General features: G+C 38.2%; 1 protein-coding gene across 8 annotated transcripts in view; it reads right to left on the minus strand.

The window, feature by feature from the left end:
* LOC101744528 (GATA-binding factor C) overlaps nucleotides 1-12,654 on the minus strand; it is a 119,763-nt gene that overhangs the window by 64,327 nt on the left and 42,782 nt on the right. For 4 of the 8 annotated variants that reach the window (XM_004931918.5, XM_062674884.1, XM_021351777.3 and 1 more), the window contains one exon: nucleotides 7,156-7,307. In XM_004931918.5, coding sequence (XP_004931975.1) covers nucleotides 7,156-7,307 — 152 coding nt within the window. The remainder of the gene's footprint in view (nucleotides 1-7,155; nucleotides 7,308-12,654) is intronic. The other 4 variants (XM_062674886.1, XM_021351778.3, XM_062674885.1 and 1 more) reach the window with 1 other exon arrangement.

A 12,654-nucleotide genomic window follows, 5' to 3' on the forward strand; every position in this document is an offset into this window, starting at 1 on the left:
CAATTCATTATTTCAAGTTTTGTATTGAATACCTTTGATTTTAATTTATTCTAATGCATTATAGATTTAGAGATAACTATGCGACCATTTTTAGGATGAGATTCATTCGAATAATTTTGAAGTCGACTTGGCCTAAAGGAAAAGACACCCAGTTTTCTCGTTTCAACAGACTATGCATGTCTAAGGAACAACAAAGAGATGGTCTTGTACCTTCTCTGGTGGCTTCTGCTGGTGGTAGAGCATCTTACTGGTTGTAGGGCGTCTTGTGAAGGCGCACTGATAGCTATTAGAACCCTACCTGTTTCTGCCGTGAAGCAGTAATGTGTTTCGCTATAAAAAGTGAGGCAGCCGTTTTAGTGTAAAATTAAGACTTAAAACTATTACTAACATAACATTACTAACCACATTGAAAAACGAACTTTAAAAAGATCTACGTAATTATTAAATCAATAAAATATAAATACCATTTCGTTCTGTTACAATTCAACGTGAAAGATATCGTTACATTACAAAGAAAAGAATATTAATATTATAAAGAGGAAAGATTTGTTTGTTTGTTTGTACTGAATAGGCTCCGAAACTACTGAACCGATTTGAAAAATTCTTTCACTGTTTGGAAACTACACCATTCCCGAGTGAAATAGGCTATAATATTTGAAAAAAATTAGGGATCCTTACTAAGACTAATAATGTAACCCAAGGTGTAAAAAAAATACCTAAAATATTCTTTACATCGCGTGCCCTGCGAAAACTATTGATGATTGAATAAAATAATGTACTACGATTTTGTAGAACACATTATTATTTACAAAAAGTGTTGCGATAACATAACTGCCTAACTATTATAGCTATGCCGCAATAAGTGTTCTTTTATTTAAAAAAAATTAAATTCCGTCAAATATCGTTGAAATTTTTGTTAAAGACCCGAGCGGAGCCGGAGCGGGCCGCTAGTTACAAATAAAATAAAAGGAAAAAAGCAAACGAAGTATGATCACAAGTACATCGATTCATCCTTTAGCTCCCGAGCGTACAGAAGCAGCTTCGAATCGCAATACTTTCCTACAGGTAGCGTATTATTTATAGCCGATAATGGTACTCTCTCAACTTTAGTTTCTCACTTTGTTATTTCGCTGCGAACCGTCAAATTGTCGAAGGCATTTCTCCGATCACACGTTACTTCAGTATCTGTATTTTTTTTATTTATTCCATTGATAGTGTAATTTTAATCGATTTCAAAGATTAGTCGTATGTTGAATATGATATGGGTGTGTGTGTGTTCAGTAGATTTAATACTGATACTAGTGCTAAAGCGCGTGTTTAATATTAGAACTACGTATATTTTTTGGTTTCTTGCTTTTCTTGTTTATGAACATTTAGAAGTTTAATTCATGTCTCTTATCCAAAGTTTCGCTTATCCTGATCTTTTTCATTAAACTTGAAGAATGGTGCTCAAAATTAAGTACATATTATATCTATATATTAATACGTGAAGCAAAAACTTTGTATCCCTTTTTACGAAAATTGCGCGGACGGAGGAGTATGAAATTTTCCACACTTATAGAGAATATAGAGAAGAAGTGCACAATGCTAATATTTTTTTAAAATAATGTATAAAAGATACATTAAATCAATAAAGAAAACATTACACACACTACATACCATGTATTTGACGCACACACGCATGCATACCTACTATTTTATTTATTCTCAAACTTTTGTTCTTGACGTCTGTTGTCAAATTGAGAATAGAATATGGTTTGTCTTTGTTAATATTTTTTATAGTGTAGTCTTGGCGAAATTTGTTATTATAGAAATATAAAATACAATCATAATAGTGTACAAACTTACAATTCCAATAAATTATAGTCGAATTTCGACTACTGTGGGACCTCTAGTTTTATTGAAATTTATTGAAAAGAAGTATTTTATTAGCATCTTACCTTTTAATTTTATGACGTTGGCTGATTGTCCGAATAATTTAGTCTATTGCCTTGAGGCGGAGTATTGTATGAGGTTTCCCACTTGGTTTTCTAAATCGTGTCAAGTGCGCGGGCTAAGCCGAACTGACTTTTATGAATAGAGGTTTTATAATTCATTGTTTTTGATGTACTAGTTGCAGAGTCTAATTAGACGCTTACGAACAAGGTCGTTTCGTAACAGACGCCTAATTGTGGTAATTTGAAGTTGCTTTTTTTTTATTTATTTTTACTCAAAATCTTAATAATGCTCTAAAATAATCGTTTCGTAAATTCTTTAATGGTGGTAGGACCTCTTGTGAGTCCGCGCGGGTAGGTACCACCACCACCCTGCCTATTTCTGCCGTGAAGAAGTAATTAATGCTTTTTTTTTTTTTTTTTTTTTTTTTTTTTTTTTTTTTTTTTTTTTTTTTTTTTTTTTTTTTTTTTTATGATTGAAAGTTTACTGGTGGCCCGAAGGCCTTTCCAGTTTCACCAGGACAGGTGGGCGAGCAAAGGCTCAGCCAAGAGGGGTGGGATTTGCTAACAACTGCCCGAGCGCCTCCGAAGGAGACCTAACAACTCAAGAGCAATTGTTTCGCGAATGAATCTACTACCGGATCGGAATCGCGACCCGCTGAGAAGATCCGGCGAGAAACTCAGCGGGCTGATGCATGGGTTAGGTTGCACGTCGACCTCTTTGTCGAGTTCGACGAGTACGGTTACCGGGGTCCCTAAGCCTGCCCCTAGTATTAGAGCTGAAGGCATCTAATGCAAAGGTTATTGGATCTGATGGATCCGTAAGGACGTGTCTAGGGCGTCGACGGTGACTGGCTCCTGCATGATCAGGATTCGGGGAGTAGTCAGCGGCGGCAACGATAAGGCGATTATCATGACGCATAGCCTTATCGAAGTATCGTTCCGACGCTGACTTCATGTATTTCCGAATTGATTCGAGGCCCAGGTCGTCGTGTAGGTCAACGTTCCTCACGAACCACGGAGCCCCGACAGCTAACCTGCAAAAGCGGGATTGTAGGGATTGGAGGGTGTCTATGTGTGTGCGGGCCGCGTGAGCGAACACCACACTCGCGTAAGTCATGACGGGCCTTATGCAAGTTTTGTAAAGTGTCACCTTGTTCCGAAGGGACATTTTACTCCGCTTACAGATCATGGGGTAGAGTCTACCGAGAATAAACGCGGCACGGTCACGGACTGATTTTATATGCGGGCGGAATGTCATCGATGCATCCAGGGTAACGCCCAGGTACTTGACCTTCCTGGCCCAGGGTATGGGTTGTCTAAAGAGAGTAATCGGGGGTGTGAGATTCCTCCTCCTAATCCGGGAGGAAATCCGTGTGGAGCTTCCCCTCTGAAATAGCACCGCAGTACTTTTCGCTGGGTTGATGTCTATGCGCCATTTTCGGAACCACTGTCCCAGGGCTAGGGCTGCGCTCTGAAGCTTCTTCGCGATTAGGGACTTATTTCTACTAGAATAGTAAACAGTCGTGTCGTCGGCGAATAAAGCTAAATGGGTCGGCGGCGACCGGGGAATATCGTTGACGAATAAGCTAAATAGGAGGGGTGAGAGGACAGAGCCTTGCGGGACTCCAGCTGTGAGAGGTCGTGGGGAGGAGCGGGTTCCCTCGACTCGATATCGAAAAGAGCGGTTCGACAAGAAGTCCCGTATGATGAGCACGAGACTATCCGGCACGCCCATGTTGAATAGTTTGAAAATCAAACCATTGTGCCAGACTTTGTCGAACGCTTTTGCGACGTCGAAGAAGAGAGCTCCCGTGTATAACGGTTTTGGTCGATTAAGCCCCACAAGAATGTGCTCCGTGAGGCGGTGCACCTGTTGAACGCATGAGTGATTTGTACGGAATCCGAATTGTTCATCGATAAGAATGCCCTTGGATGAGACGAAGTCTCTGAGGCGTTTGTAGAGCAGACGCTCATACAGTTTGCCTAGAGACATGAGGAGGCTAATCGGGCGGTAGTAATTAATGCATTTCGGCTTTCTGCCATCCAAATCGACAAATACTAACTTAGTTAGTTATGTTTCTGATATAATTGATACTATGGACGGAGGTGGCGAGGTGCACTCTATCTACACCGATTTCAGAAAGGCGTTTGACCTAGTTAACCATAACTGCCTATTACACAAGCTTGCAGAACTGGGCATCCATGGATCGTTACTGAGATGGTGCGAGTCGTACATACGCAACCGCTCGCAATTGGTAAACATTCAAGGGTTTAAATCTAGAGTGCACATGGTCCCATCAGGGGTCCCTCAAGGGTCTCATCTCGGTCCTTTCTTTTTCCTAGTCTACATCAATAACATTAAGCATGTCATCCAATCTAAATTTAAATTATATGCTGATGACTTAAAAGTGTATCGTGCTGTTGAAGACCATTCGGATATAATGGCTCTTCAGTCAGATATCAATGCGATTTACAAATGGAGTACGCAGAATTACATGCACTTGAATTTGCAAAAGTGTAATTTTATTAAATTTACAAGAAAGAGGGTTCCGTTTCAAGCCACATATTTCATAAACAACACACCCCTTCAAGAAGTCAATACTGTTCGGGACTTGGGCATCATCTTGGATAGCGCATTGAGCTTCAGATCCCATATTGATAACATAATTAGCAGGACCTCTCGGCTTTCTGGTTTTATAAATAGGCAAATGAAAATATTCAAGCAACCTAGCTTAACTATTCTTATTTATAATACGATTGTACGAAGCATTTTAGAATATTGTTGTACAGTCTGGAGCCCTGGCTATCAAGTACATGCAAACAGGATAGAAAGAATCCAAAAACGGTTCCTTTATCATCTCGCTTTTAATGATAATAAGTGTCACCAACTGAAATCATATAAGGAACGCCTTTCGTTCTATCGGATCCAGTCATTAAGCACCCGACGTAAAGCAGCTGATTTTGTGTTCCTTTACAAGCTTATACACAGCATAATAGACTCACCAGAAATACTTGAACGTATTCACTTAAGCGTACCGCGCTTGGGCAGCCGCTTATGTAATCGGAAAACTTTCCACCTACCAAAAATCAAAAGTAATCTTGGCCAGCACTCTCCTGTCTATCGTATGACTTCCCTGGCAAATAGTATACGTGATGAAATTGACATATTTGTTTGCCATGCTTCTCTAGCCTCACTTAAAATAAATTTAAGTTCCGTGATCCACACCCAGCTGTAGACCAATCACATTTTTTTTTATTTCTATAGAACATTAATTTCCCTCTTTTAATTTTTTATTTTCATTGTTTTAAGTTTGAATATGCAGTTTTTTGTTTTCTTTGTCTTAATTTAATATTAGTTAACGATATTTTTATCTTAAGCACAAACGCTCTTAAGCAAGATGTGTTCACATCCAAAAGGGTGAATTCGATAATGTATTATTTTATGTAAATAAGTTCAATGTTTATGTGTGCAGTTTTCATCCAGTTGTGTGAACCTAATAAAAAAAAAAAAAAAAAAAAAAAAAAAAAAAAAAAAAAAAAAAAAAAAAAAAAAAAAAAAAAAAAAAAAAAAAAAAATTTCGGTTTGAAGGGTGGGGCAGCCGTTGTAACTATACTTGAGACCTTAGAACTTATATCTCAAGGTGTGTGGCGCATTTACGTTGTAGATGTCTATGGGCTCCAGTAACCACTTAACACCAGGTGGGCTGTGAGGTCGTCCACCAATCTAAGCGATAAAAAAAAACAAAGGATCTTTTTTGTATAGCAAAACAAGATTATGCTTGTTGAGTATGCAAAACCAGAGGTCGCCCAGAAACGGTCACATAAAAGGATTAATGACTCGTTGGGTCGTTGGTCAGCATCGCCGATCATTGTTTCGGCGTTCCCAGCGAAAATAAAAGTGAGAATCCCATATTATCCGCGGAACGCGAACGGTACTTCTCCACACTACACTGAATTTAAATATTAAAACAACGTTACGTACATCCGGGCCTGTGGCCATCACGCGGGTTAAGTAGCTGCGACGCTAAATTGTTTTACAAAATGTCTCCAATTATGAATTTTGTGCACAACAAACGTTGTAATAGCGGAGCGTGTAATAATGCTACGTCGCCCTGCCCGCCCGCCATAGGCTAGACCGTTGCCAGCGAACGCTACAATGAAACCATAACGCCCGGACATTACATAATTTGACTAACAAAAGGCAAATATACCGAGCAATTCCACTAGTTTATGTCTGTGAGACGAGTATTAAGGTAAATTGTGGGCACAATTGCGCGCACGGGCCACTCGTTAGCGGAGTGGCCGGGCGCGTGTGACGTCACCGAATGTCGCATTGTTTCAGTTTTATGTACGCCCGACCTTAGATTAAACGTTAACTTGAAGATTTATAGCGGTCTCGCGGAGAGGCTACTTTAGTGGACTTCGGCCTATTCGTCGAAACATTCAACTTTCATAAGAGCCCAATTTGTGGGAGCGCTTAATGCGGTGTCGTGCTCGGGCGTGCATGCTCCGCCTTTTTATTGCTGCCCCGTTAACTGTAAACAACACCCATTCTCGCTGAGGTTGTCTCGGAATGCTATTTGTAGACGAAGGAATTTTATCTCAAACAAAAATAAAAAAAAAAACAAAAAGAACACGATATTTAAAACGTACGAGTATCTTCCGGGAATCCTTGATGTGACGCAAACGAATAATCATTCGAAGAACTGAATATAACATTGCATCGTCTGCAAATTTCGGCGTTAGTTAGACTATTTTTGGAACGAAGTTCCTTATGGGATGATGCGGAGGGGTACCCTAACCGGGAAAAAACGTCCGTAACGCAAGATTTTTATTAGTTATGCACACAGTGTACGACTTAACTTTGTAATTACGTACAAAAAACAACAATTTTTTTTATCAATCATTGACCACGATCTCAGAGCGTTCGTTTGCGCAATACACCAACTCTTATGCAAGCAACCGTGAATGAAGTGTACCACAATAAGTTCGCACGTTACCGAATGACCGTGGGTTGTTGCGAAGCCTCCAGTTTTATTGTCTTTATACCTCGAATAGGGCTTAAAATTAATATTTTTATAATAAGGAACTTCGTTCCTATCCGGTGTCCCACGACACCGCACATCTTTTTTTTAAATAAATAATCTCCAACGATTTTCATTCGTCCACTACAAACATTGAAAGCACAACACAAATACAAAATTGGTCGGATTCTTACACTCACCAATCTTCGTTTAGGCTTGATCAATGGTCGGTTTTGTCCGTTCATCTTGTAGTAGAGACCGCAGGCGTTGCAGAGGTAGTGTCCGGTGCCGTCTCGTCGCCACAGCGGAGTGCTCGTCGCCCCACAGTTGACGCACTCTCGACCCTCTGCAGCATACATCACGATCAATCAGTAAATCTGAGCATACATCCGAAAATAATAGCTCCGAAGTGAAGATATATGTAATTCAAAATTAAGTAATATTAAAGTGACTAAAATTAAGATATAAACGGGTCAAGTATATTCAAAATTCAAACGCAACAAGAAGTATTTAAAACCAAAGAGTACTTTATTAAATGTGTGTGCTTAACTCGCAAATTAATGAACTAGCAAATGAAATACAAAACACAAACGTCAAAAGAAAACGAATAGATGAGAATGAAAAGCCAAAATAGATAAAGAAGCATTATGTTAGTAACAAGAGTGAGATTACCTGTCTCCTGGCAGGCTGGGGAAGACCAGAGAAATATCACATTCAGAAACATTACAAATAGAATTTCACTAGGCATGCAAGTTACACGTACCTACTACATGATCCCTAACAACGTTTATCTTGCATCAACATGTAATTACAATAAATGAGTAACGCTAAAATATTCAATTAACTAAGGGAAAGCGCAATGATTTTCACTCGGAGAAAAAAATAGCATCAAGATTTTTTACACGCAAGGAAAACTTTGAGAAAGTTACGTTTGTAAAATAATTGCATGCATCCGGCTCGAACGCTCTTCGTAAAATGATTTTTATTGATTTATTTGTGAAGTTTTAATAATAACAAATTCATAATTTGAATTATGAGTTTAATTACGAGTATAAGTATTGAATTATGATATGTAATATATATATTTGAATAAATTCATAATTCGAATTTGCGGCGTTGTAAAAAAACTTTTGATAGATCTCTTACAAAATCCGAACGCTATGAGTTGTTGCAAACAAAGAAGCATACAGTTAAGAGAAACAGAGCATAACCAGCACTATAACGTATTAACTACATGCTAATTTTTAGTACAATTATAACGCTACTTATATTGCATCGACCTTTAAAACATTAGCGCGGTCGTTGCGAATAAAGTTTAACGTAAAACAGAGCTACTCTAAGTTCAAGCAATAAAATAATCTAATTGACACGAAAAAATAATTACGTATTTCACGCATTCTCTGACGTTCTACAAAACATGCAATATTAATTGAACCCAGTACGAGCCTCCCTCCGGGAAAATAACCGATTTATATTATATTAATTGTTTTTTATAACGAGCAATTTTATAAGAGTGCTTACTGAGAGGATGTATTCACATATGGGATGAGCGCGCACCGCCCACAATCTTTCTCTAAACTCGATTACTCGCTCGATGATTTACCGAAAACGAATTTAGTATCTGGTCTCTCGTTACCTACACCTTCATAGTCTCTTTTTAAATACTAACTAACATTTGCTGGAACCATCGTGGGAATGTGAGCGAACATTTCACAACCTGACACGCGCATGTGTGATGTCTCTGCATTATTCATATTTACGGCAAACACCGACTCGCAGATACTATCGGATCGATATGTGTACCGATAGACATTAATATCATAATAATAACATGTATCTAGATCGGAGCGTCGGAGTCCCCTGATAGAAGCAGCGATGCATTGAATAAATAATGACGGCAGAGGGATAACACCGCGAGCCAACCCGACGAAAGTGAAAGTGGTCGAATATTAAAAAAATAAGTTAAACGAACCGAAAACGTTTTACGGGCTTTAGGCAGTGCGGCCATTCATCTTTTTTATGTAAAACCAGATCAAAACCGGCAATTAAATCGCCCGGACTTTATCGAAAACTTATTGCGATCGACCGGACGACTCACTTTTTGGTCTCTAACCCTTTAGTATTTTTTTTTTGTTGCATCGATAAAACCTGTAATTTGTTCCGAAGTTTTGTAATAAATAAACACCAATAACGATTATTATGAAAAAATAACAGGATATTACACGAGCCACGGAGTTTTATGATCGTGTCTCCGGTTTTTGAGAGTCATTCGGCGTAATAGTAACGTCTCTATTGGTAAATACGTTTGTGAAAGTCGGTGGTGCCGCGGGCGGAGACGTTTCATAAGATTTACAACCGCCTGCCCCCTCGTACGCATGTCGATATTACACTTATTATTACAGAGAACAGCGTCACTGATTAATTACCGTACGATTTAATTGTCCGATCCGGTTTCCATCGTAATGTTTTAATTCGTTCACACTGCGAGCTCTTTTCAAACTACCCGCAGTATTCTTTGACTAGACGTGATTCCGACCACTAATAAAGATATGTTTTAGTACTATCTATAAAAGTAAGCTGCCAGCAACAGTGCCCTCCCTCTGTACTATGAAATACAGTGATGGTTTAGCGAAAGATTACAAATGTTTGTTCAAAATTAGAATGCGGCTCGGTCTTTATTGCCCGGAGTGACGTGCGCTCGTGACGCGACGGCGCTACGTGACCGCGATAAAAGATTTTCATCTGCCATATTTACAGAGCCGAGTGGGCGGTTTTTATATTTTGAGAGTCTCAAGGCGAGCACACTCGGGGTTCGCGTCGAGAACCTCGGAAAGTTTTCACACGGCCGTACGGGAAAACATCTAACCCCTGCAGTGCTTCAATTAGCCGAGAGTGCAAACTCTTATAGAGAAAAGTCGTTCTCATCGACATGTTTCTGTTAAAAAATTAAATGCGATTTTTTTATTTTTTTTTATTGCTTAGATGGATGGACGAGCTCTCAGCCCACCTGGTGTTAAGTGGTTACTGGAGCCCAACTACAACGTAAATGCGCAACCCACCTTGAGATATAAGTTCTAAGATCTCAGTATAGTTACAACGGCTGCCCTACCCTTCAGACCGAAACGCATTACTGCTTCACGGCAGAAATAGGTAGGGCGGTGGTACCTACCCGCGCGGACTCACAAGAGGTCCTAGCCATCATAGTGGAATATTAGTTTCGTTTTTCCTATCTATGCTGATAGCCTTGAGAGGCTATTTCAGCTTCTGCTTGACGTGTAGGTGAGCTCACGGGCCTCAAATTGGGAGTGTTGCTAGCCCTAGCAAGAGCAGTGTTTCGCAGAATCTACCACCGGATCGGAAACGCAACCCACTGAGAAGATTCGGCGAGAAACTCAGTGGGCTGTGTCTATGGGTTAATTTACTCATCGAGCCCTTCGTCGCAAGCGACGGATTCGGCGAGGACTTTGACCGGGAGTTTCATAATTACATTAAAGCGAATGCAGAATAATGTAATACGAATGAAGGACTAATCGGTCTCGCGTACCGTGACGACTCTCCCGAGCTCTCGACGCATCCGCCTATCAACACGTAACGGTGAGGCTATTTTGCATACAAACCATTAAATTATTGCTCAAAACTTATTCTTTGTTACGCCACATACACTGTTATTACGCTGTAATTACACGCCGGTATGCAAATACGTATTTTAATGGTGGCCGATGTTCTAACGTTAGTTTAATTTTACATTACATTACACATTACATTACAGTACATTTAAATACACTGAAGGTATATGTCATACTTATGTTTTTATGGTCTATTCGTTTCAGATTTGTATAAATAAATTATTCCTAATAAACTCGTGCCTTCTTCACGGCGCCTGCGCCAATTTGCATCGAACTCGACGGCCCGATCTGACTTCATTCAGAGCTCATATTTGCATTCGTTATTAACATACTGAAAGATATAATTATTGTGACGGGCGATGTGAAGCCACTCGGTTGCAACTTTTTCTTAACCCATCGTAATTAAAATAGTAAATAACTCTATTAATGTCACGCTGATTACTTCCAAAATGATCAACTACGAAGAAAATTTTAAAAATTTCATAAAAATTTAAGTTATTATATCTTAGTCCAAATATACAACGCAAAAAGAGAAGACCCTTTTAATCATGAGTAGACTAAATCATAGAGATAGTGCACGGATCTCGGCTATGAGCACAAAATGAAAACCTTTGGACAATAATTATCTTTGGAGAAGAATTAATGTACCAACAATTGCACGTTAATGAATTGAAGCAACCGTGAATCCAAAGCTTACAAAATATAAGTTATTTAAAATAAAAACCATTATTATTCAAATTGCCTTTAGAAATAATTTTAAAAATGTTGCCAGAATGTTTTTTTTTTTGTACAAAAATGGTATATTTAAATCGAAGTTTTTATATGAAGATGAATTGACCTCTATAAATATAGAAGCAATATACAACAATACAACAAGTTTTGTTCTTTATTTAATTCAGCAATTAACATTAATACCAAGGATGTCCTTATAAAATGCAAATTTCAATTGATGCAATTGTATACCCAACGAACGATAGCGAGCAGACCGTGTCGGATTCTACTACGCCTAATCACTGTCTGTGTGCTCGCCACGAAAATATTCATTAGCAGCTTGTTTCGAAAGACTCCAAAACATTTCAACGAAATACGCGTTATATGAAAGTGTAAATTTCGCACTCGCCTTTATTCGAGCAATTTGGTAATGAATAATGCAATTTCATTTGTAAATAAAGCAATATCTAACTGTGGTAATTCACAAAGAATATAAACTGTACTCTTATAATGCAGCAGTCCATATCGGAATCATCACTATACATCTAATTGGTTGCACAACTCGCCACGTCGCGGTTTCTGCAACACAATACGTGAATGGTATACAAATATTTTTTAAATCCCGGTAAAACAATGCATTTTGACCTTTACCAGGTATGTAATAAGAAACAATGATTTACGTTCGTTATGACAATCAAATTATATTATAGAACACAGAGCAATGAATAATTTGAATACGGCTCAGTGAGCGTTACATTGTTTTAGAAAGTGTTGAATGGAAACAAGTATGTATTATGTATAATCTAACAATAGCTATCAGTTGTACAGTAGGTTTATTAGTGCCCTTTTGCTTGACATTTTTCAAATAACTAAATATGAAAGATCACGATCTGTCTACGTCATTAGTCGGTTGAATTATTAAATTCCTCGTTTTTGTAACGAAATGCATTAACAGAGTTTTATTTTAAAAGATTTTTTTGTGAAACTGATTTAGTGAATTTATATGAAATCCTATTGAAAACAGTGATATTTGGTTTGACTCTAGTAGTAAATCTGAAGGAAATAATAGTCATTTTAGTTTTAATCTTAAACGTATCATGGATTAAAAAATGAAATAATATTTTATTAACATGCTCTGTTAATTATATGTCATTGAAAGTTTCAAAGGAATATTTTTTTACAATTTAAAGATTATTTGCTACTATTCATCTTTTTATGTAATTATTTGTTACTATTGTTAACTTATTAATCGTCAACATGTGAATAGTGCAATTCCAAGAGAAACTAAATCGTGTATTAATAATTCTTGTCTGTGTTACTTTTTATATTTGCAGTATAGCAGCTCGAGGTCAAGCG

The sequence above is a fragment of the Bombyx mori genome, chromosome 22 (assembly GCF_030269925.1).
Source record: "Bombyx mori chromosome 22, ASM3026992v2".
Lineage (NCBI taxonomy): Eukaryota > Metazoa > Arthropoda > Insecta > Lepidoptera > Bombycidae > Bombyx > Bombyx mori.